This window comes from Scyliorhinus canicula, chromosome 4 (assembly GCF_902713615.1).
Source record: "Scyliorhinus canicula chromosome 4, sScyCan1.1, whole genome shotgun sequence".
Taxonomy (NCBI): domain Eukaryota; kingdom Metazoa; phylum Chordata; class Chondrichthyes; order Carcharhiniformes; family Scyliorhinidae; genus Scyliorhinus; species Scyliorhinus canicula.
This window is the reverse complement of record NC_052149.1, coordinates 195,325,884-195,351,334: the sequence shown is the minus strand read 5'-3', so window position 1 is coordinate 195,351,334 and position 25,451 is coordinate 195,325,884. Positions and strand designations below refer to the sequence as shown.

The window sequence follows — 25,451 nt, the reverse complement described above, 5'->3', positions numbered from 1 at the left end:
AATGCCTTCCATCCCGACACTCTACACAAACTCTCTTCCATTCTGACCCACTGAGAATCAACCCCTCTGGCCCAGCTCTACACCTTCTCCACATTCACCGCCCAGTAATAATACATCAGGTTCGGAAGAGCCAAACCCCCTGCTTGCCTTCCCATCTGCAGCAACACCTTTCTAACTCGGGCCAACTTCCCTCCCCATATGAACAAGGTAATCATTCCTTCAATAGTTTTCTTCATCAATATATCATTACTTGCAGCAAGGAGAAGGGGGAAAGAAAAACAATTCGAGAGAACTTGGTAAACAGTAGTAAATATGATTTCAAAACAACTTACTTGATTTCACTTTAGAAATGCCAAGTAATTGTGGTAAATTCTACTGTACTGATGTTCAGACTTGGAAAGCACATACAACTACACCCCACTTGAAGTGCAATTAATTAAGTTCATAGCTACAGGGTTTCACACTAAACCTGGGCATGTGTAAGTAATTAGCTACATGGTAGAAAACAACAGACACTTGTTAGAGGAGTCATGTCAGGCTGCGGGAGTGGAACATTCACTTGGATGCCCTCGGCCTTAGCATTGAGACCACAACTGTTTCTAATTTACATCAATGACTCCGAAATCAAACTTACTGCAAATTGGTTAAATTTACAGACAATACCACATTATGTAGGACAGCAGAATCAAAGGAGAAAGCCCAGAAATTACAGCATGAATTAAACAAAATATGAGTAAAATTTAATACAGGCTATATATAAAATAGTGCATGCACATATGAAGAAAAAATGGTTACTACATATATTCACGAACCATTTTAAATAGCAATAAATGAAGTGGAAAAGAACGGACGCGATTTAATGCGTGTAACGAGACGTTTTGCACGATGGGACCCCCTGCCGAGGCCGCACTTACCTCACTTCCTGCACTAATGAGCTCAACCATTTTAAAATGCCTTCTCGATGTCCCCCACCCCCCAGCCTGGACTCTCCCAGCGCGGCATCTGGAGCCTCCCCAGTGCCCCAACTTACCTCTCAGGGGGTCCTCAAGCCCCCCTGCACCCACCCCTTTAGGGCAGGGCAATCCATGGCCTGATCCCTGGCACAGGGACCCTGGCAATGGGGCACCCGAGTAGTGCCAAAGTGGCACTGTTTGGGTACCCGGGTGGCACTGCCAAGGTGCCCGGGTGCTAGCATGAGCGCCAGGGTACCACCCTGTCCAGAGCACGACCACGCAGGGGCTTTCAATGAGCTGGGAGACCTCCCGACAGGTGCTATTCCACCTGGACCAGTGTTAAATGGCACAATGGCGAGATCGCCCAGGCACAAGCGTTCGTTCCCAGATCTCGAAAGCATCAGGCACTGACACATTTAAATGAGCCTAAAGGCTCGCTTAAATATGTAACTCTGGATCTCGCCCAATAGGCATCTCCTTCTTCACCTGCTGGGAGGCTGGCTCTCCATCCTCACTGGCTGGCCTTTGCTCCTCTGGGGCAGGTTCCACTGCTGCAGGATCCTCCCTGAGCAGTTAATACTCGTACAGCCTCAGCACTTCCCCCAAGGCTACGGCGGCTTGTATAAAGGTTACCATTCCGAAGTCTGCAACGAGTGAAAGGCAGACATGCTAGCATGGTGCATACCCCTGTACCCAACCAAATCCAATGGGCTACACCGTGGCCCCGGCATGCACTGCAGCCCCTGCCGCCACGTGTCCCTCTCCAAATGGACAGTCAGTGGGGTGAGCAGCAAGGTGGGGCTGCCTTGCAGGCTGCAGCAATGGCGGTCCGTGCCCATGGTCCTGGGAGAAGACCCCCCCCAGCCAACCCTACCAGCGCCCAAACAGCAGCCCACGGTTGCGCCTTAGAATCTGTCCTACCTCCTCCCACTCCATCACCAGCCACGGCCTGTTTCCCGATTTTTAAAACCACAAGTGAACCTCACCGTCGGTGATTCCTCCAGATGGAGGTGGAGCATCATGGGAGCCCTGGAAAATACTGGGTCAGGCCCGTTAATGATATGCCAACGTCGTTTACACTGCATTAACACCGCTGTCAAGGCACCGGAGCATGGCATTCTGTTGGGTTACCGGCGCCGGCCACGGTTTCCGATCCATATGCAATTCTCTGCCCAATCGCGTTTCCGACATCACTATATGGAGAATCCTGCCCCTAGGCTTTGACCGAGATATAAAGGCCAGGATTCTCTGTTTTAGGTCCGCCCGCTAACGCTGCTAGTGTGGGCAGAAAATCTGGCGCTCAGCCAAATCTCCCATTCACTGCATAATCCCACTGCCATGAATGGAAGGAAAATTCCGGCCAAAATGTCGGAGAGGTATAGCCGCACGGTGGCGCGCTGGTTAGCACTCCTGCCTCACGGCACCGAGGACCCGGGTTTGATCACAGCCTCAGGTCACTGTCCGTGTGGAGTTTGCACATTCTCCCAGTGTCTGTGTGGGTCTCACCCCCACACCCAAAAAATGCGCAGGGTAGGTGGATTGGCCATGCTAAATTGCCCCTTAATTGGAAAAAATATAATTGGGTACGGTAAATTTATTTTTTTAAAGTCTGAGGGGTGATCTTAAGGAGATATATAAAGGAATGGAATCAAAACCTGCTCCTATTTTCTATGGGATCAGGCTATTGAGTTAGGATGACCAACCATGATCATAATGAATTGCAGAGAAAACCCAAAGGGCCGAATGGCCTCCTCCTGCTCCTATTTTCTATGTTTTCTATGTTTCTGAAAGGAAAATCTTGAATGTTACTTTAAATTAGGAGAAGTGAATACAAATATTTGGAATGGCGTTCCAGATGCAAAATTCAAGGCAAATCCCTGGAACCATTTAAATTGGTTGTCAGTGTCATTCTTCACACACTCAGGATTCTTTAGCAAAAGTTGTCTAATCGCGGAATTACATCTAATGTTGGACACTGTTTTTTGAGTTTTTGCAAGCAGTTTGGGTATGGTCAGTACCTTGCCTATTGCAAACAGACAGAGAGAACGTCAAAACATATTGCTCCTGTTTCAGCTAAGCAAATTATGTGACAGCCATTCTGCAGTTCATTTCCCAGGTAGTAGTTAACCACTTGAACCACTGCAGTCCATGTGGTGTAACTACAGCCAAAGTGCTGTTTGGAAGAGACTTCCAGGATGTGACCCAGTGACTGTGAAGGAACAGCAATGAAGTTCCAAGTCAGGATGGCTTGTGGTTTAGAGGGGAATGTATTGCAATAGATCTTCCTGAAAGTAGGCGACACATAGTTCTCTCCACCTGGCGGGAGAGAATCCTGCCACCAAATTAAATTGCACCCATCATTCCTACAGACATTTGTATAGGCCACTTTTGGAGTGCTGCATTCAGTTTTAGGCACATCGCCTCAGGAGAGGTATGTTGACATTGAAGAGGGTACGGGGCAGATAAATCACAATGGTGGTATCATGGCTTACAGAGGTAAATTATGAGGACATTTAGGAGTAAAATCAGGAAGCAGTTTTCTCCACACAAAGCCGAGAAGAAATCAAAAACTCTCCTGCGCAGAAGGTTGGGGATGCTGGGTCAATTAAAATTTAAGACGAAGATTTAAAGATTTTTGTTAGCTACAGGGATCATGGGATACAAAGCAACTGAAGTAATCAGGTTATGATTTAGCAGAATGGAGGGACATGCTAGAAGGGCGTTGTCCTAAGATTTGACTGTGAATAGAGGAATCTCTACATGCTTAAGATAAATAGGTGCAACATATGGATGAAACTATGTACCGCAACTGTCGTAGGATGTCTCATGATGTAGGCCGCGATCTATTGGCCTCGCTGCGCTGGACTCAGAGTGCAACGAAGCCGGTAAATTTCACCAACCTCGTCACGCCGCGTGTGATCTACCGAGATCTCGCGAGGGATTGAGATCTGGATTCCACATATTGAGGTCATGATCCAGACTTGCATATTCAAGTGTGCAGTCAGGCTCACTTGAATATGCTCTTGCCAGAGTTACCCAAGACAGCAGATCTAACTGAATCAGGGTTAGCAGGGGCACTGCCAGTGCCAGGCTGGCAGTGCCAAGGTGCCTGGACGACATTTTGCCTGCACAGAGGATTGGGCCCGGGGTCGCTGTGCCCTTTTGAGGTGGGAAATGGGAGGTTTGAGGACCCCCTCAGTTATAAGTTGGGGCATTGGGGGGCTCCGGGGGGGCCATGATGGGGGGGGTTCGGAGACTGAGGCGCCTTGTTAGTGCAGGAAATGGTTCGATTCCTGGCTTGGAGTCACTGCCTGTGCGGAGTCTACACGTTCTCCCCGTGTTTGCATGGGTTTCCTCGGGGTGCACCGGTTTCCTCCCACAAGTCCTGAAAGATGTACTGTTAGGTAATTTGGACATTCTAAATTCTCCCTCAGTGTACCCAAATAGTTTTACGACGAGGGGATTTTGACAGTAACTTCATTGCAGTGTTAATTTAAGCCTACTTGTGATAATAATAAAGAATATTATTATTAAGTGCAGCAGAATCCCATTTAATAGCAGGGTTGTCTTGGCACAGCAAACGCCGGGAAACACCTGAATGAATGCTCCCAACATGGGACTCTGCTTCATTTCCGTTAAACCACACCTGTAGTATTGGGAAAATATTATTTTCCATACAATTTTACGGCTGTGTGCAGACACGCCTGTTCCAAACTTCTTTGGTTAGCAATTCTACCACATAGAACAGCACAAGAGCTGCAGATTTCATAAATGTAGAATATTATTCATGAAAAAAGTGTTGTTTAATGAAATTATTCCTTCCAGATTAAATGTCTAGATCAGAAAGAACCTCTTCAGGTGATAAACCTCAGTGGACTTCCCTCTTTTCACAGATTGAAGAACAAGCTGAAAGGCTTGTAAATTTTCCACATGCTAATCCTATACCCGAGGCTTAGTAACAAGTCTGAACACAAGTTGGACTAAATGGTACCACTTTTACTTCCCATGTGGCTTCAATGACAAAGATCAATAATTACGTTCTTGTGTTCTTAAAATTCGCAACTTATTCCCTACCGTTTAATTTCATTCTAGAATCACCAAACACAAGTGTTGAAGAAAGTGATAGCAGGGTCTCAAAGAAACAACACTGAGATGTATTTCTCAACTGAAAATAAAAGAATAAACAACATTCTGAAAATGGAGTATTGAAAGAGCGTAACTGTTACCCCAAGGAATATTTTACATGATAAAACATCATCAACTTTAACTCTGTTTCACCCTCCACACGTTCTTATGAACTGCTGAGTATTTAGGACATTTCCTGCTTTTATTTCAGCTTTCCAGCATTCCCAGCGTTTACATAAGCTTGCCTCAGGGAATTTGAAGAAAATATGATTAGCTACTTAGATCTGCAAAGTATATTTTTAAAAAGTAATAAGTTGATCTTTTTCTGGTTTGAGACAGTAGAAAGATTGCAGTTATCTAGAATCTATGTTTATAAATGAGTGATGCATTGTTGTTTTGTTGTAGTATTTCCAACTGCTCAGATTGCTGAACTATAGACTAATGTACTTTCAACTAATCATTAGATTACCTCCTTTTGTAGACTGATGGTCATCCTGTTATGAACAGTTCAATCAGAAGGTTTGCTATCAATATCAGGGGTAGGACTTTTAGGACTTGGTGAGCAATCAGCGCTTAACATCCTGAGAGTTGGCGCGTAACCTGTACCACCAACTCTCAAAAGTTCACTACCGTTTAACACTCACTTAGCATTAACCGCCAGTGGGCGGAACTTCAATCTGCCCTTGCAAGGAAGTCCCATCCATGAGACCTATCAGCAGATCAGCTTGGCCAAAAGCTCTGCAACCCGGCCAGCCACAGTGCTGCAAATGCCAGAAGTGGTACTGCAGTGCTCGACCTGGAACAAAGTCCCAGAATCTTTGGAAAAATAAGTCCCAGGGATTGGAAGGGAGGGGATTCTGAGGGTTGGGAAGGGTGAAATCGCTGCGCCGGGAGGTAGTTCATGGCAGGAGGGTAGGTGCCCGGAGCTCTAAGGTCCCAGAGGAGACTGTACCCCAACTCTCAAGGGGACTTCAGATTGAGGTGCCCTACTTCCACCCCTACCCCTAACCAAAAGTTTTTTTTTCAGTTTCCTATTCTACCCGCAGCTACCAGCCAAAATATTGAAGCTGGACTGGAAAAGGCCCTCAGAATGGCCACTACTGGGTATTAATCAATGAAAGGGCAGGATTCCTGCCCAAGGCCTTCCCAGTCCAAACGTGAAATAGCCCCGTCTTTGGGGGGGGGGGGGGGGGAGTGTAAATTTCTGTCCTCGGAATCAGTATAGGCAGCTCAAAAAATTGAGATCTTTTCAGATAGTATAAGAGCTATCTGATGAAAGGTAAAGTAATATGAAATCTACAGACTCTGAACAGTGACTGGGGTGAAATTAACACCTAGGTTCCTCACTCATACACTCAGATATCTTTTCCAAACAGGTACATGCAAAGAAAATTCAAAATAGTTGCAATTAAGAATTACAATTATTCTCTTTGCTTAGCTAAATTTACCAATTGGTAGGGTATTCTAACTGAACTTCACGACATAGGAATGAAAAATGCATTTTAGACAACAACGGTAAGTCACCTTTGAACATGCCAATGATAAAATGAGATTACTTAGTTGTACAACATCAAAGAACACATCAATGAAATGTGGATACATTTTTAATTGCTTAAGATAGCAAACACATTATGACATGTGGGGTCATTATGCTACACCACAATATATCGGGGAATAAATTATACAGAGGATGACTTGGGGTTTCCAATTTGACTACTAGGCAGGAACGTATTGAAGCATGTAAAAAAAAAAGGCGGTTGTGGGAATAAAGCTTTGACAAAGTGTCATCCAGACTCAAAACATTAGCTCCCTTCTCTATCCACAGATACCATGAGACCTGCTGAGATTGTCAGGTATTTTCAGTTTTTGTAAGCAATTGTGGGAGATTGATTCCTTGCTAGATTGGCAGCAACTCCAAATAGAATGCAGAGATTTAACAGGAATAATTTCCTCCTTTTACTTTTACTTGTTGCGATGGCTACTTATCCATTTGGGCGGGAAGTTGTTTATCTCAGTTAGCTGAGCGGCTGGTTCACGATGCAGAGCGACGCCAGCGGCACGGGTTCAATTCCCGGACTGGCTGAGGTTACCATGAGGGCTCGCCTTCTCGACCTTGTCCCTCGCCTGAGGTGTGGTGACCCTCAGGTTAAATCACCACCAGTCAGCTCTCTCTCTCACACAAAGAGCAGCCTATGGTTGTCTGGGACTGTGGCGACTTTCATTCATTTGAACTGGGTGCACAAACATGCAAAGAATTATTGAAACATTAAACGAATTGCAGGCAAAATATTATTGCATCAATTTTCTCAACAGTTTTGTCTGTGGGGTAAATTTATCCCATTACTTACATTCTGAATGCTGATCTGAAGCTGTGTTTTAAAATGTCCAAAGTCCTTTGCCAGTTCATACCCATGATGATAAAATGTGAAGAGTCCTTGTAAGAATGCAAGCAACTGTAAAACAATGTCAAGCAATGCAGTCATAAACCATGAATAAGTTGCCTTCATCAAATATCATACTCCACTGAATATATACCTTTAATTTGGCTACTGGTCAACATGTTCAAGGATTCACAGTAGTCAGTTAATGTCACATTGAGCAATGTGCCCTCAATTCACTGGCACATTAAACCATGATAAATGATTGGAAATATTTACATATTTGAAATTGCATGTAATCAGATAGATTGAACAGAGGACCAGATGCTCAACGGCTGGATAGACAGTTCTATAAAGTTACTATCTATGGATCTCAAAATCAATAAGATTTGATAACAAGAGTAGAAAAACTAACAAATCTATGAACCACGTGAATTATCAAGTTGCAAATTAATGGGAATTGAAAATTGGTGGCATACAGACATTCAAATTTGGAACACTCATTTAAACCAAATTACTGGTGGGAAGAGAAAATCGGTGGTTTTGGAATCGTAGAGCACTAGGAGCCCCGAGCAAAGACATTTAAGAGATATAATAAAGCTGCGATCAGTTCTACGAGAGCCAGTATGATTTAAAGCGTTCACCTACTGGTTCCACAAACTCAAACATCTTTCGTTCTTGGACCTCATGCACTCTAAATACGTATTCCAGTGAGACTTCGTAGAAACGTTGGCGGACGACATCAACCTGACTATCTGCCTGTAAATCAAAGCAAAAGTCTTTCTGGAAACCAAAATTGACTTCAGGATCCAATACAGAACAGATACCAACAGAAATTTAGTTGTCAACAACAAAGTAGAGTCACATTTTAGTTTTAGGACTTGATTCTTAATGTAAATTCACCCTGTTACTTAAGAAAGGAGTGCAAGAGAAACCAGATGACTACAGACCTGTCAATTTATCAGGTGTTAAGGAGTTGCATTATTCAATCCGCAATGACAATGACAGAGTACTTAAACAAGTAGTCAGCTTGCATTTTAGAGAGACAAGTCAAGTAAACCTAATCCAACTGAACATTTTGAGACAATTTCTATCACAGCAGAAAGGGAAATAGCCAAGGATATTGTCTGAATGGACCTTCAGAAAGCATGTGATAAAGTTCCACATTTGTAGTTATTAATAAATTGAAAATGTAGAGTACCGGAGGAAATCTTCTAATTGTTTCAGAGTCTGGAAAGCAGGGGGAAAAGATCAATTTTCTGACTGGTGTTAATGCTTCAAATGGTATTTCCTGGGATCTGTACTTGTCCTTAGTGTAGGGCAGCATGGTGGCACAAGGGCAGCATGGTGACGAGGGGTTAGCACTGCTGCCTCATGGCGCCGCGGTCCCAGGTTCAATCCCAGCTCTGGGTCATTGTCCGTGTGGAGTTTGTAAATTCTCCCAGTGTTTGCGTGGGTTTCGCCCCCACAACCCAAAGATGTGTGGGGTAGGTGGATTGGCCACGCTAAATTGTCCCTTAATTGGAAAAAATGAACTGGGTACACTAACATTTTTTAACTGTGCGGAGTCTGCACACTCTCCCTGTGTCTGCGTGGGTTTCCTCCGGGTGCTCCGGTTTCTTCCCACAGTCCAAAGGTGTGCAGGTTAGGTGGATTGGTCATGATAAATTGCCCTTAGTGACCAAAAAGGTTGGGAGGGGTTATTGGGTTACGGGGATAGGGTGGTAGTGAGGGCTTAAGTGGGTCGGTGCAGACTTGATGGGCTGAATGGCCTCCTTCTGCACTGTATGTTCTATATTAATAATATAGCTGGAGGAATAGAGCTTTAGACCCACATTTGCAGATTACACTAAATTAGGAGGCACAGCTAATTGGATGGATGGGAGGAGCAAGTTAGAAAGAAACAGATTAAGTGAATTTTGCAGAATTATGGAAGATGGAATTCAATGTGATATCAGTTGGCTAATTTGGAGTCCAGATGTGGCTAGCTGCTTAGGGTGTAAGTTAATTTTGAAAATGAGTAACAGATCACCATCTCTTGGCACGTGATCTTAATGATCATATCCACATAGTGTCACCTATCCCCAGTGTCCCAGTCTGTTTATCCCTCAAACATCAAAATCACAAATAATATTGCCTTGTTTTATTATGATATTGAAGCTTGTGGGAACTCGCTGTGCACAAACTGGCTTCAGCGTTTCATATATTACAGTGACTACACTTCAAAAGTACTTTATTGGTTGCAAAGCACTATGAAAATATGGTGGTCATGAAAGAAACTATATAAATTCACGCCTTAATTTTTTCACATGATATATGCATATTTTTAATTTAACTATTTTTGTGCACCTTTTGGTAGAAATAGTAAGATGAAAAGCCGAGAAAGTGTATATTGATTATGGAGCATTTAATTTCCTGAAATACCAAATTGTGCTAAGATAAGGAAAGATACCTGTATTCTGAATGTATACAGAGGGTGTTCCTGCTAAAATTAGTGTACGGTGCTAAAAGTGACCCCACAGTACACCTGCGCCTAGTAAGAGGTTTCTACTGGCCATCACTTTGCTAGGTACCACATATTTTGGATTTCAAAAATCCCTTGATAAAATGTCACACAAAAGACTGATAAATTCAGTTGTGCCTGTGGGATTAGAGGTTAAATTTTGAATGTATCGCATTCATGTAGAAAATATAATGATTCATTATGACAGCAGCCATATGGAAAATAGTTACCCATCTATCCTGTGATTTCTGACCTACAATGGCACCCAGTCTAGAAATGCATTGAATTAAAAATTCTCATGTTGAAATCTCTCCAATTATTTCACCCCTCCCCATCCCTGTAGACTGATAACTTTGCATTATTCCAATTCTGATCTCTTGGGCATCTCCAATTTCCTTCACTCAACCATTGGAGGCCGAACCTACAACTGCCAAGGCTCTGAGCTCTGAAATTTCATCCTTTCCCTCTCCTCCAAGATATTCCTTAAAACATACCTTTAGAATGCTTGTCAACTGTTCGAATATGTGCTTTGGCTTCAAATTTTGTTTGATAATGCTCCTGTGTAGTGTCTTGGGATGTTAGTGGCACCATTTAAATGCAAGTTGGTGTTGTGCTAAAAGAATCCACTGCTCTACATCGTTATTAATGGTATGGATGAAGTATTAGAGCAACAGTCCACAAGTTTACTGTTGGCAGGTTCTTGAGCATGGCCTGGGGTTAGGACCTTAGATGAACTGAAATTGTGCAGGTGTATCTAGTCATGTCATTTAATTTAGACAAATACAGCATGATCATCCAAGGCTATCCCCCCCCCCCCCCCCCCTCCCCCCCACCCCCACCCCCAACCACACACACACACACACACATGGCAGGAGGTATTGAGGCACTGGAAAAGGTCCAGCGTTGGGTCTCAATTTATAGCTTTAAAAACCCCTTACATTTCAGGACAGGATTTGGGAACTAGAGTGTATTGCTCTGGAAAAGTGTAGACTTTGAGGTGATATAATTGAGTACTTTAAAATAATAAAAACAATCAGATTCTTTCCAAGTAGATAGGTTGTTTGGGAAACCAACCTGATCTGCAAATGGTTCCTGAAACTCTGCACAAGCTTTGAGAAATATGAAACATGTTATCACCTTACTACTGACAGTGGGATTCCACTCACAATTTACGTGTACACAGTTCATTCAATTCTATCAAAGGAAGTTACAAGTTTTGTTTTAAATATAGGTTAGAAGCATAGAATCATACAGTAAAGAGGGCCTTCAGACCATCAACCTGCAATGACAAAAGGCTACCCTAAATCTACACTAATCCCACTTCCCAGCACTTGGTCCATAGCCTTGAATGTTTTGACATTTCTAGACTTCATCCAGACACTGGCCTCCAGTCACACAAACAGCCTTCTATGACCACTCTCTGTCTCCTATCATTAAGCCAATTTTGGATCCAACTTACCACGTTACCCTGGATTCCATGTTTTTATCTTTTTTATCAGTCGCACATGTGGGGTCTTGTCAAAAGCTTTGCTGAAATCCATATAAACTACATCATCTACACAATTTGTCACCTCCACAAAAAAAATCAATCACATTTGTTAGGCATGACCTCCCTCTGACAAAGCCATGCTGACTGTCGCCGACCAAACCTTGCTTCTCCAAGGGGAGATTGATTCTGTCCTTCAGAATTTTCTCCAATAGTTTCCCTACCACTGATGTGAGACTCACTCGTCTGTAATTCCCTGGTTTATCTCCACCACCTTTCTTGAAAAGGACAACCACATTAGCTGTCCTCCAGTCCTCTGGTACCTCCCCTGTGGCCAGAGAGGAATAAAAAATTTGGGTCAGAGCAGCCTGGGATGCAACTCATACGGACTTGGGGATTTGTCCACTTTTAAGTCCACCTGTACCTCCAGTACCTCCTCACTCCCTATGTCAAACTGCTCAAGAACCTCACAGTCCCTCTGTCTGAATTCTGCACCTATATCATCCTACATCTTAAAAGTGCTGGGACATTTCCACGAGCATGGGATAAATAGCACAATTATCAATAATTTAGAAGTAAAGAAAAACAATGAAAATGGGAAATCTAAAATATAATCAAGTTTTGCTATCACTATAGATAGAGTTTATTGTTTTTAGGTTTCTCTGATACACACACAATAACTTGTAGAGTAAATTAACACTGATTGGAATATTTGAGGAATGACAGTTAAGCAAATTATTTATGACGATAAAACATTGTTTTTTTGTCAAAAACATCAAATTGGAAATTTTACTTTATCAAAATTAAATGCTGGCTGCTTATAGCAGCATCTAGTAAAATGAAGATGATCGTTAATAAGTATTTCAAACAGAAACAGGATAAAAAATAAATAAAATGAGAAGGAGGAGGAATTCTGTATGTTCAAAAGCCTTGGAAGAAATTCATTTAGTTCAGTGGGAACCATAGACCATCTGCATTGGTCTCTGTTCTATTCTGCAGGTCTCATGCACGTGACAAACACAATTTTTATTAACGTTAGGGCATGGCACCTAGAGAGAGACTAAAATTCTGCTTTTGTGCTGTGGTATGTACTCCAGCTCGTTAAATCATGAACTGTTCACTTACAGGAGGGCTGTCTTAACAAGGTACAGAGTTAGACAATGTTGGCAGGTTAATCAAATCTGGCACATATACATCCGATGCCAAAGGATCGATACAGGATTGTCAGTAATGACGTTTACAGTGTTAAACTAGGCCGATGTAGAGCAAAACTATTCCAAGATTCCAGATTTAAAATCAGTTTCAGTAAAATGCTGGGGGAAATAATTACCTCATGAAGGTGAGAATCCTTCTTTTTTGATGAAAGATTTAAATGTTTTTCCAGTACACTGCAATACTTTTCTGTTTCCTTATCATATTTCTTCTTTGCTTCCTTCATAAGAAAAAAAATAGGAGTGAATGAAACATCTTAATTTAACAATGGCAACCTTCGAGTAATCAAGCAAAAACATTCAGTTTATTATTTTTCGACAGAAGAGGACAGCACAAGAAGATTTGATAGAGATGTTTAGTTATTAATGGATGGCCATGGCACACAGAATTAGACTGTTTCCAGTGCCTACCAAAACAAGGGATCATATTGTAAGATCCAAGATAGAGAACCCGAGTAACTTTGCTTTATTTACACAGCTATAAAACTACACAGTTTGGAGCCAACCCGGGCCTCGGAGCTCCAAACCCGGCCTAACTACCGACGCCAGCCCCAGATCGCCCAGCCTAGTCCCCGGAGCTCCCGACCCGACCCCCGACGGCAAGACCCGGCCCAACGCGACCCCGAGAGACCCACCCAGCGACCCAGAGAGGCCCGCCCAGCAACCCGACCTACCTGGTGATGGAAGAAAGAAAAATCCACATGGAGGCCCCACCGTGCCGACTTCAAGATCCGACCCCAGGAGTGCCCAGCGAGGGAACAGACCATGGGACCTAGCCCAACTTGCCCACGACCCAGGCCCCCAGAAACAACGGACACCGCACCCGAGGACCCGAACACGCTGCAAGGTATTCCCGCGCCCGCAGAATGCCGGGACCCATCCGGATCGCAAACTCGCCCCCCCCAGCAACCCCTTTACCTCAACCAGCGCCCGGGACCCTGCCAGACGCGACCCCGGAAACGTAAACAGCGCCCTGGACCCTGCTAGCACCCTGAACCCCGCCGACCGAGGAAGCGAGGGAAATGCAGCGGTCTGCAGGTTAGACTGATGCAACACGGTTTCAAGACCCCTCTCCCCATCATACTCCTGGCAAACGTCCAAGCGATTGAAAACAAGCTGGATGAACTTAACGCCAGACTTACCTCTCAGAGGGAAGTAAGAGACTGCTGTGTGCTCTGTTTCACGGAAACATGGCTCACCCCCGCCTCACCGGACCGTGCCATACGACCTGAAGGCTTCTCTATTCACCGGGCGACCCGCACGGCATCTTCAGGCAAAGCGAAGGGTGGAGGGGTTTGCCTCCTCATCAACTCCTCCTGGTGCTTGGATGTGGTGACCCTGGCGACCTACAGCTCCCCAGACCTGGAATACTTGACCGTAAAGTGCCCCCCATACTATCTTCCACGCGAGTTCACTTCAGCTATTATCACAGCGGTCTACATCCCACCCCAGGCAGAAGTGAGGAAGGCGCTGGATGAACTGTACACAGTCTTGTTCATTGTGGCCGGAAACTTCAACAAAGCCAACCTCAAGAGTGTACTGCCAAAATTCCACCAGCACATCTCCTGTCCTACCAGGGGCGACAACACTCTTGACCACTGCTACCAAAAATCAAGGGTGCCTACCGTTCCATCCCCCGACCTCATTTTGGGAAATCAGACCATAAGACTGTGCTCCTTCTCCCGGCTTACAAGCAGAAACTCAAGCGGGAGAATTCAGCTAAGAAGGTTGTGCAGTGCTGGTCCGAGGAGACAGAAGAGCTCTTACGTGACTGCTTAGAGAAAGTGGACTGGTCCATATTTAAGAACTCAGCGACTAACTTAAATGAGTATGCCACCACCGTCACAGACTTCATCAGCAAATGTGTGGACAACTGTGTGCCAAAGAAAGCAGTACGTACGTTCCCCAACCGGAAACCATGGCTCAACCGCGAGATTGACTCCCTACTGAAGGACAGATCTGAGGCGTTCAAGGCAGACGACCCTGTCCTATACAAGAAATCCAGGTATGACCTCCGCAAAGCCATCCGAGATGCCAAGAGAGAATATCAAACTAAGCTAGAGTCACAGACAGACTCTCGGCGGTTGTGGCAAGGACTAAACAACATAACGGGCTACAAAGCGAAGCCGAGCAGTATCTCTGGCAGCAGCGCACCCCTCCCCGATGAACTTAATGCATTCTATGCTCGGTTTGAGCAGGTAACCAACAATCTGCTGTTGAGTGCCCCAGCAACCCATAACTCACCCATACCCACCATCACAGTTTCCGGTCAGATCGGCCTTCCTGAAAGTGAACCCACGGAAGGCGACGGGCCCGGACGGTAGAGGTATTCACAGACATCTTGAACCTATCCCTACTCCACTCCGAGGTCCCCACCTGCTTCAAGAAGACCACCATCAAGAAGAACCAGGCAACATGCCTCAATGACTAGCGCCCGGTGGCCCTGACGTCAGTTGTAATGAAGTGCTTTGAGAGGCTGATCATGAAGCGCATCACCTCCATACTCCCGGAACGCCTTGACCCACCTTAATTCGCATACCGTCGCAACCGGTCCACATCAGACGCTATTTCCCTGGCCCTACACTCATCCCTAGAGCATCTCGAAAACAAGGACTCCTACATCAGACTCCTATTTATTGACTACAGCTCCGCCTTCAACACCATAATCCCAACCAAGCTCATATCAAAGCTCCAAAACCTAGGACTTGGCTCTCCACTCTGCAACTGGATCCTTGACTTTCTGACCAACAGACCACAATCAGTAAGAATGAACACCAACACCTCCTCCACAATAGTCCTCAATACCGGTGCCCCGCAAGGCTGCGTACTTAGCCCCCTACTCTACTCCCTGTACACACACGACTGCGTGGCAAAACTTGGTTCCAACTCCATCTACAAGTTTGCTGACGATACGAACATAGTGGGCCGGATCTCGAATAACGACGAGTCCGAATACAGGAGGGAGATAGAGAACCTAGTGGAGTCGTGTAACGACAACAATCTCTCCCTCAATGTCAGCAAAACTAAAGAGCTGGTCATCGACTTCAGGAAGCAAAGTACTGTACACACCCCTGTCAGCATCAACGGGGCTGAGGTGGAGATGATTAGCAGTTTCAAATTCCTAGGGGTGCACATCACCAAAAATCTGTCCTGGTCCACTCACGTCGACGCTATCACTAAGAAAGCACAACAGCGCCTATACTTCCTCAGGGAACTAAGATAATTCGGCATGTCCACATTAACCCTTACCAACTTTAAAAGATGCACTATAGAAAGCATCCTATTGGGCTGCATCACAGCCTGGTATGGCAACTGCTCGGCCCAGGACCGCAAGGAACTTCAGAGAGTCGTGAATACCGCCCAGTCCATCAAACAAATCTGCCTCCCATCCATGGACTCCATCTACACCTCCCGCTGCCGGGGGAAAGCGGGCAGCATAATCAAGGATCCCTCCCACCCGGTTTACTCACTTTTCCAACTTCTTCCATCGGGCAGGAGATATAGAAGTCTGAGAACACGCACGAACAGACTCAAAAACAGCTTCTTCCCCACTGTCACCAGACTCCTAAATGACCCTCTTATTGACTGACCTCATTAACACTACACCCTGTATGCTTCAACTGATGCCAATGCTTATGTATTACATTATGTATACATTGTATATCTTGTGTTGCCCTATTATGTATTCTCATGTATTTTCTTGAATTCCCTTTTCTTCCATGTACTGAATGATCTGTTGAGCTGCTTGTAGAAAAATACTTTTCACTGTACCTCGGTACACGTGACAATAAACAAACCCAATCCAATCCAACACAAAGCATAAGAGTTGTTTACTTAAGCAGAGACTGGAGGGGACAAATTTTCCCAAAATTGCAGAGTGCTGAATTAGGCATCAAAAGCGGTGTGGAAACTCGCTAGCTTCACAAATGCCTTTCCTTGCCTGATTAAACAGCACTCCATGCAATTTCAAAGGAGGATTTTGGAGAGGATCACACAGCCAGCTGGGAGTGGAGGCGGCAAAATCAGGATTCTGAGATTGGGGTGCTGTTATTAAAGGGAGCCCCAATCTCAAAGTTACATTAAAGGCCCCAATGAGATCAGGACCCCACCCACCACCAAGAAGATCAGGACCACTGGCGGACAAGAGGACCCACACACACCACACGCAGGCAACCAACCACCCGCCGCGCAAATATCAGGCCCACCCGCCATGCAAATATCAGGGCCCACCATCCACACATCATGCGCATCAGGGTGAACCGACCCTGCCCCGCCTCGTGTCCCCCCCCCACCAAAACCAGCATCGGGATGCTCCCCCCTACTGGAACCGTCCTCCCAAACCGTCGCAGGTACCATTCACTAGCCAGCTGATTTGCACATGATAGCACTTCGTCACCAGTCCAACCAGCGAGCAAACATGTTCTAATTAATGCCAAAAATCACAGTAAGACTAGCCATGCCCTCCCACTAAACCATTTTGTATATTAGCAACTACCCTGACTGAGGTAAAGGGACTCTTTCAGATCCTCAAGCAAATTTTTAAATTATACTTATCCAGTATAGCTAAAGACAACATAATAAAATGATTTATCCCACGTGACTAGGGGCAAAATCTCTGCTTTCTTCAAAATCTCATTGGCATGTGGTAACCCGTTGAAGAAGCTTGTGACAAGTGAACGAGCTTGTCAAATCACAGAAAGTGATCACTTCAACAGAAATGTACTGCTTATAGTAAAGTAAGGGAGTGGGGAGCAGGAAAGAAGGGACAAAGAGAATTGGGCAGATTACCTTTGAAGATCCAATCTGCTCCTTCCGAAATCGTTCCAAAGGGCTGATGAGGGCCTCAACAGCATTCTCAATCTAACATGAAAACAAAGCAGTTATCCTATAATTAGTGCAAATAGGTAGAATACGAAGTGAGACTCGAGATACGACCGGTATTCCTTTTCTCAAACAAAGTTGCCTGAACCACAGAAAAGATACGGCACAGAAAGGAGCCATTCAGTCCATCTTGTCATGCTGCCGCAAAGACACCCAACTGCCCTTTCTAATCCAATCTTCCTGCACATGGCCCATAGTTTAGGGTCTCTGCCTCCACCACCATCTCAGGCAGTGAATTTCATCCCTCCCCCCCCCCCCCCCCCCCCCCCCCCCCCCTCCCCCCGCGCGTAAAAAGATGTTTCTTCTTGTCCCCAGGGCAGCACGGTAGCATGGTGGTTAGCATAAATGCTTCACAGCTCCAGGGTCCCAGGTTCAGTTCCCGGCTGGGTCACTGTCTGTGCGGAGTCTGCACGTCCTCCCTGTGTCTGCGTGGGTTTCCTCTGGGTGCTGGGACATGATAAATTGCCCTTAAGTGTCCAAATTTTCCCTTAGTGTTGGGTGGGGTTACTGGGTTATGGGGATAGGGTGGAGGTGTTAACCTTGGGTAAGGTGCTCTTTCCAGGAGCCGGTGCAGATTCGATGGGCTGAATGGCCTCCTTCTGCACTGTAAATTCTATGATCAATTTGGATAAGCGTGAAGTTATCCATTTTGTTTGAAAAAATGGGAAGGCAACTTATTATCTAAATGGAAAGAAACTTCAGAGTGCTTTGGTGCAGAGGGATCTGGGTGTCCTCATGCATGAATCGCAGAAAACTAGCATACAGGTACAGCTGGTAAAAAGGAAGGCAAATGGAACTTTGGCATTTATAGCTAAAGGAATGATAATAATAACAATAATCTTTTTATTGTCACAAGTAGGCTTACATTAACACTGCAATAAAGTGATTGTGAAAAGTATAAAAGTAGGGAAATGTTGCTGCAACTGTACCAGGCATTAGTGAGATCGCATCTGAAGGAGCTTTAGTCCCCTTATTTGAGGAGGGATTTAGTTGCATTAGAGGCAATTCAGAGGAGGTTCACTAGATTGATTGCAGAGATGAGGAGCCTGTATTATGAAGAGAGATTGAGCAGTTTAGGGCCATATTCTCTCGAGTTTAGAAGAATAAGAGGAGATTTAATTGAGGTATATATGATACAAGGTATTCACAAAGAAGATGTAGAGCAGATGTTGTCTCTTGTTGGGCAATCTAGAACGAGAAGTCATAGTTTTAGGATAAGGGGTAGCAGATTTAAAACGGATTAGGAGAAATTACTTCTCTCAAAGGGTTGTGAATCTATGGAATCCACAGATTTATAATTAATAATGGGCTGAAGGATTATGGAGAACAGGCAGGAAGGTGGAGTTAAGGCTGAGACGAGAACAGTCATGATCTTTTTAAACAGTAGAGCAGGATCGAGGGCATGAATTGCCTATTCCTGCTCCTAGTTCATATGTCACACCACAGTGAAGGAATCCCTTTTCCAAGGAAAATAACTGCAACCTCTCCAATCCCTCCTCGTAGCTACAATTCTCCAGACCTGGCGGCATTTGAGTAAATCTTCTCTGCACTCTCTCTCTCTCTCTCTCAAGAGCAATTATGTCCTTCCTGTAATCTGGTGATCAGAACTGCACACAATACTTTAGTTGTGATATCACCAGTGTCTAATAGAGTTCCATCATTATATCCCTACTTTTGTATTCCTACCTCTGCCAATGAAGGAAAACCTAATTTGCAATCTTATCCATCTGTATTGCTACCTTTAAAGACTTGTGCACCTGAATGCCAAAATCTCTCACTTCATCAACCCCTCTCTTTTACTGTTCGACCTCCCTAAATGCATTACCTCACACTTATCTAAGTTGAATGGCATCTGCCACCTTCCTGCCCACTTCACCATCATTTTGGAGCTTACAGCTATTCTCTACACTGTTATGGGCCAGGGCTCAGAAATTCCAAAGTGTATCATGAAGTTCACCTGACCTACAACCTTTATGTTGAATTTGGCTACGATGAGTACTAAAGCCTTCACTGCAGGTGTGATTCATCAGACTTCCTAAACACTTTAATCAAAACAAGATTTATACTAAGAATGTAGTTAACACATCTATATATATATATATATATATATATATATATATGTATATATAAACACAGCAGGAATTTTTATCAATTACAAACATAAAGACACCACACCGCTACAGTAATCTCTGTACATAACACTTAATGAATCCCCCCTTAGCTGTTCCAATTCAATAACAAAATCCAATTAAATCAAAACCCCTTTTCAAGGGTGGGCCCAGCACACTATATTCTCACTGGAATGGTACTGGTCCTTTCCCTGAAATTCTGATCCATTTCCAACCAGCTGATTCAAACTCCTTCTGGAAAGCAACTATAATCTTTAAAGTTACCACGGCAGTTAGCCACAACCAATGGGCTTTTTACTGGAACAGTTTTTAAAATGAAAACAGAACAACAGGGAAACACTTCTTTCTCCTTCTGCAGTCCAAAGCAGTCAAACGGAAACTGAAACCCCCTCTCACCTCACAGCCACAGCCCAATGTGCTACACGTCACATGTAAGAGACTAAAATTTTCTTAAAGGGACACTCACATGATAAAACTATCCACATGGCCAATTGTTGTGTCATCTGCAAATTTCCCAACCGTGCACCCAACGTTCAAGTCCAAATTATTTTAAAACTGCTATGTATAAGACAGCAGTGGTCCCAACACCGAGCCCTGTGGAATACCACTTGAAACAGCTTTCCAGGTGCAATTAATTTCATAATAGCATGAGTTTCTGATATTAAACTTAGGCAAAGTTCGAACAATACAAATCATAATAATTTCTGTTGTCTCAAGACCACAAAGCAACCTTAAATTCAACATTAGCCTTATTTCTCCAAATTTACTTTTCACTGATAGGTCAAACCTTTGCTTTCACAATCAAGCTAAATACCTATTTACAGCTTGAAGTAGAAGGATACTGCATTCTCCTGTGACACAGGACATTATTTTTATTTTGGTCTTGGGATATGGGAGACACTGGTGAGTCCACATTTATTGCCCAAACCTATTTACACTAAGAAGATGGCAGTCAGCCTTCTTCTTGAAGCACTGTAGTTGCTGTGCGTAAAAATTGAGCTCTGTCGGCAGCATCACTGCGCCAGAGACAAACTGTATTTCACAGAATACAGTGCAGAAGCAGGCCATTCAGCCCATCGAGTCTGCACCGGCTCTTTGAAAGAGCACCCCACCCAAGCCCAAACCTCCACCCTATCCCCATAACCCAGTAACCCCACCCAACACTAAGGGCAATTTTGGACACTAAGGGCAATTTAGCATGGCCAATTCACCTAACCTGTGCATCTTTGGACTGTAGGAGGAAACCGGAGCACCCGGAGGAAACCCACGCACACACGGGTAGAATGTGCAGACTCCGCACAGACAGAGACCCAAGCCGGGAATCGAACCTGGGACTCTGGAGCTGTGAAGCAATTGTGCTAACCACCATGCTACCGTGCTGCCCACAAGCACTCAACCGCTATCTCTTCCACAAGATTGCTTAACTTCTCTCTTATTACAATCCTGAGCAATACAAAAGAAATTTGTGGCCGTAGGTTTTTCCTTGAACAATTCGGTTTGCAGATATTGAAGTAAAATCAAAGCAGACAGGGGCTGGGATTCTCACTTCCGGAGACTCAGTGCTCCCGCCAGCGGAGAATCGAGACTGGTCCCCGCTGGCGCTAGGAGCGTCATCCAGGTGCTATTCACATACCTTTGCATTGCAAATCTATCCATGGCAACAAGTGTGTCAGTTTCCCTTCACGGTATCAGGCTGCCATTTTGAACGGGTGCCCCGATCCCAGCATCCAGCAGCAGGCCCCCCTCCCCATGAGTATGGGGAGAAGGCAAGTCGGATGCTGGCCCACCAGCCCCGGAAACGGGAGGCAGCGAGAGAGATAGGGGGAGTCACGCATGCAGGAGGGAACTTGGTGCGGGGTGGCAAGGACATCAATGGGGTGTTCAGATCCTTTTATGAGGGGCTGTACCGAGCATTGCCCCCTAGGGAGGCAGGAGGGATGGACCGCTTTCTGGAGAGGCTGGAGTTCCCAAGAGTAGGGGATAATCGGGTGGAGGGTCTGGGGGCCCCAATCGAGCTGGAGGAACTGATGGAGGCGCTGGGAAGTATGCAGACAGGGAAAGCGCCGGAACCTGGCGGGTTCCCGGTGGAATTTTACAAGAGGTTGTCGGATCTACTGGGCCCGCTGCTTGTGAGGACCCTAAATGAGGCAAGGGAGGGGGGGCTCTGCCCCCGACGATGTCCAGGGCAATTATTTCTTTGATCCTGAAGCGGGACAAAGACCCCCTTCAGTGTGGGTCTTACAAGCCGATTTTGCTTCTTAATGTGGATGTAAAGTTGTTGGCAAAGGTACTGTCCAGAAGGGTGGAAGATGTAGTCCCGACGGTTATCCATGAGGACCAAACGGGATTTGTAAAGGGGAGGCAACTGAATGCCAACGTACGGCGGCACCTTAATGTTATGATGATGGCGCCGGTGGCTGGGGAGGCAGAAATAGTAGCATCAATGGATGCGGAGAAAGCTTTTGATAAGGTGGAGTGGAGTTACCTGTGGGAAGTGTTGAGGAGGTTTGGGTTTGATATGGGGCTTATCAGCTGGGTGAGGTTGCTGTACAGCTCCCCGGTGGGGAGTGTGGTGATGAACAGGAGGAGGTCAGAGGACTTTCGGCTTTCCAGGGGGACGAGGCAGGGGTGCCCCTTGTCTCCCCTGCTCTTCGCGTTAGCGATTGAGCCCCTAGCCTTGGCGTTGAGGGATTCGAAGAGCTGGAGGGGGATTGTGGGGGGGGGGGGGGAACGGATGACACCGGCTGTCGTTGTACGCAGATGATCTACTGTTGTACGTCGCGGATCCGACTGAGGGGATGCCAGAGGTGTTGAAGATACTTGAGGAGTTTGGGGACTTTTCGGGTTACAAGCTCAATGTGGGGAAAAGTGAGCTTTTTGTCCTGCACCTGGGGGATCAGGAGAGGGAGGTAGGTGAGCTCCCGTTGAAGAGGGCTGAGAGGAGCTTTAGATATCTTGGGGTCCTGATAGCTAGGACCTGGGGGGCCATGCACAGCCTTAACTTTTCGAGGTTGGTGGAGCAGATGGAGTAAGAGTTCAGGAGGTGGGACGCGCTGCCGCTCTCATTGGCGGGCAGGGTCCAGTCGATTAAGATGACGGTGCTCCCGAGGCTTTTGTTTCTTTTCCAGTGCCTCCCCATATTGATCCCAAAGGCTTTTTTCAAAAGGGTGAATAAGTCTATTCTCGGGTTCGTGTGGGCGCGGAAGGTCCCGAGAGTAAGGAGGGTATTCTTGGAGCTCAGAAGGGAGGTTGGAGGTTTGGCGTTGCCCAAACTGTGTGGGTATTACTGGGTGGCGAATGTGGCAATGATTCGCAGGTGGGTGACGGAGGGGGAGGGTGACGCATGGAAGAGATTGGAGGTGGCGTCCTGTGTGGGTACGAGTCTGGAGGCTTTGGTGACGGCCCCACTTCCACTCCCCCCGGCAAAGTACTCCACGAGTCCGGTAGTGGTGGCGTCCCTCAAAATCTGGGGGCATTGGAGGCGGCATAGGGGGGGAAGTGAAGGCCTCAGTCTGGGCCCCGATACGGGGCAATCACCGTTTTGCATCGGGGAGAATGGATGGTGGATTTGGCACAGGGCAAGCATCAGACAGATCGGGGACCTCTTCCTTGATGGGAAGTTTGGGACTCGGCGGGAGCTGGAGAGCAAGTGGAACCTCCCCCCTGGGTACGCTTTCAGGTATATGCAGATCAGAGCATTTGTTAAGCGGCAGGTGGCGGAGTTTCCGCAGCTGCCGCCAAGGGGGGTGCAGAATAGGGTACTCTCGGGGACGCGGGTCGGTGAGGGGAAGATCTCGGCAATTTATCAGTTGATGCAGGAGGAGGAGGAGGCCTCAGTAGAGGAGCTCAAAGCGAAGTGGGAGGAAGAGCATGGGGAAGTGATTGAGGATGGAACGTGGTCGGATGCCCTGGAAAGGGTGAACTCGTCCTCTTCTTGCGCACGGCTCAAGGTGAAGGTGCTGCATAGGGTGCACATGACAGGGGCCAGGATGAGCTGGTTCTTTGGAGGGGAAGACAGGTGCGGGAGGTGTTCGGGAGGCCCAGCGAACCACACCCATATGTTTTGGGCATGTCCGGCCTTGGAGGGGTTTTGGAAGGGGGTGGCGGGGACTTTGTCTGAAGTGGTCGGGTCTACGGTCAGGCCGGGGTGGGGTTCAGGGCTGGTTAAGGGGGTTTGTTTTTGCGATGGTGGGCTTGTTATTTTCTTGTTGTATTGTTGTTTGTTATTAGTTATTATTCTGTTGGGGGTGGGGGAGTTCTTTTCTTGTTTCGGTGTAGAACCACACCTTGTCTACTTTAACTGTGGGGAGAAAATTTGTTGTTGAAAAACTTGAATTAAAATTATTTTTTTTAAAAGTTAAGTAAGATGAAGTGTTAAAATGTTGAAGTTGTGGGGCAGCACGGTAGCATGGTGGTTAGCATAAATGCTTCACAGCTACAGGGTCCCAGGTTCGATTCCCGGCTGGGTCACTGTCTGTGCGGAGTCTGCACGTCCTCCCCGTGTGTGCGTGGGTTTCCTCTGGGTGCTCCGGTTTCCTCCCACAGTCCAAAGATGTGCGGGTTAGGTGGATTGGCCATGCTAAATTGCCCGTAGTGTCCTAAAAAGTAAGGTTAAGGGGGGGGGGGTTGTTGGGTTATGGGTGTAGGGTGGATACGTGGGATTGAGTAGGGTGATCATTGCTCGGCACAACATCGAGGGCCGAAGGGCCTGTTCTGTGCTGTACTGTTCTATGTTCTATGAAGTATGCACTTTTAGTACAAATCAGGAGAGGGCGCAATACACCAGCCACTCACTGGACTTACCTTCAAGCGACTGCTTACAATTCCCCAGAATTCTCAACATTCAAACAACATATTTTAAATATCCCAAAGAAGACCATACTCTTGCGTCAATCCTCATTACTGCTATCTTAACAACCTATTTCATAAATACTTCCTCGGCTGCCACTCACCAAACGCCCTCTCTCATCTTCAAGATTCTTTAGGACTCCTGCAAACTCCTGAAGTGACCTCGCTTTTAAAAAAAAGAGTACAAATTAGCCAGTAGAAATGACCCAGCTTGCCTCCAAGAACAACAAATTAGACCAACTTATGCCATTGCATTAAGATGGCACAAATTAGGTCACAACCATCAATTACATTGGTTAAAACAAAACTAAAGTACAGTTTCATACATTGGCATGGTTCATTTTTGTTTTAATCTATTGCCCTTACCTTTCTGTAATAAAGGTGTCTGTATTTACAGTTGCAAAGAGCTCCTCTGCCTCCATGTATTTGGACAGAAAATTTCATTTATAATAAGCGAAAATAATGACATAGAAGCAGAAATGAAACTAATATTCTACCTGCCAGCTTATTCCACCAAAAGTAAAATATAGCATACAGTGACTAATCAGGTTTTCAATTTATTTTAAAAATATTTTTATTCTCCTTTTTCACATTTTCTCCCAAATTTACACCCACCAATAATAAACAATAATCAGCAACAAATATGTCAATCCCCATAACAATAACAACGATCCCATCCTCCCACCAAGCCCCAAAAATTAGCCCGCATGTTTACATAAACAAATGGTAAAAAGGAATCAGGGATCATCTATAGTCACCCTTAATACACTAATGTTCGATGTTATCCAGTTCTTGAAAGTGCATAATGAATAATGTCCATGAATTGTAGAACCCCTCCATCCTTCCCCACAGTTCAAACTTAACCTTCTGAAGAGTCAAGAATTCCAACAGATCCCCCCACCACGCCAGGGCACAGGGTGGAGAGGCTGCTCTCCAT

The 25,451-nt window shown here is 45.6% G+C and overlaps 1 protein-coding gene across 4 annotated transcripts in view; it reads right to left on the bottom strand.

The window, feature by feature from the left end:
* Window positions 1-25,451, bottom strand: part of LOC119965284 (rho GTPase-activating protein 26-like) — a 243,658-nt gene that overhangs the window by 142,752 nt on the left and 75,455 nt on the right. For all 4 annotated transcript variants that reach the window (XM_038795809.1, XM_038795807.1, XM_038795810.1 and 1 more), the window contains exons 3-7: window positions 24,619-24,680; window positions 17,445-17,516; window positions 12,776-12,877; window positions 8,105-8,215; window positions 7,427-7,531 (exon numbers count right to left, since the gene is read on the bottom strand). In XM_038795809.1, the coding sequence (XP_038651737.1) occupies window positions 7,427-7,531; window positions 8,105-8,215; window positions 12,776-12,877; window positions 17,445-17,516; window positions 24,619-24,680 (452 nt within the window). The remainder of the gene's footprint in view (window positions 1-7,426; window positions 7,532-8,104; window positions 8,216-12,775; window positions 12,878-17,444; window positions 17,517-24,618; window positions 24,681-25,451) is intronic.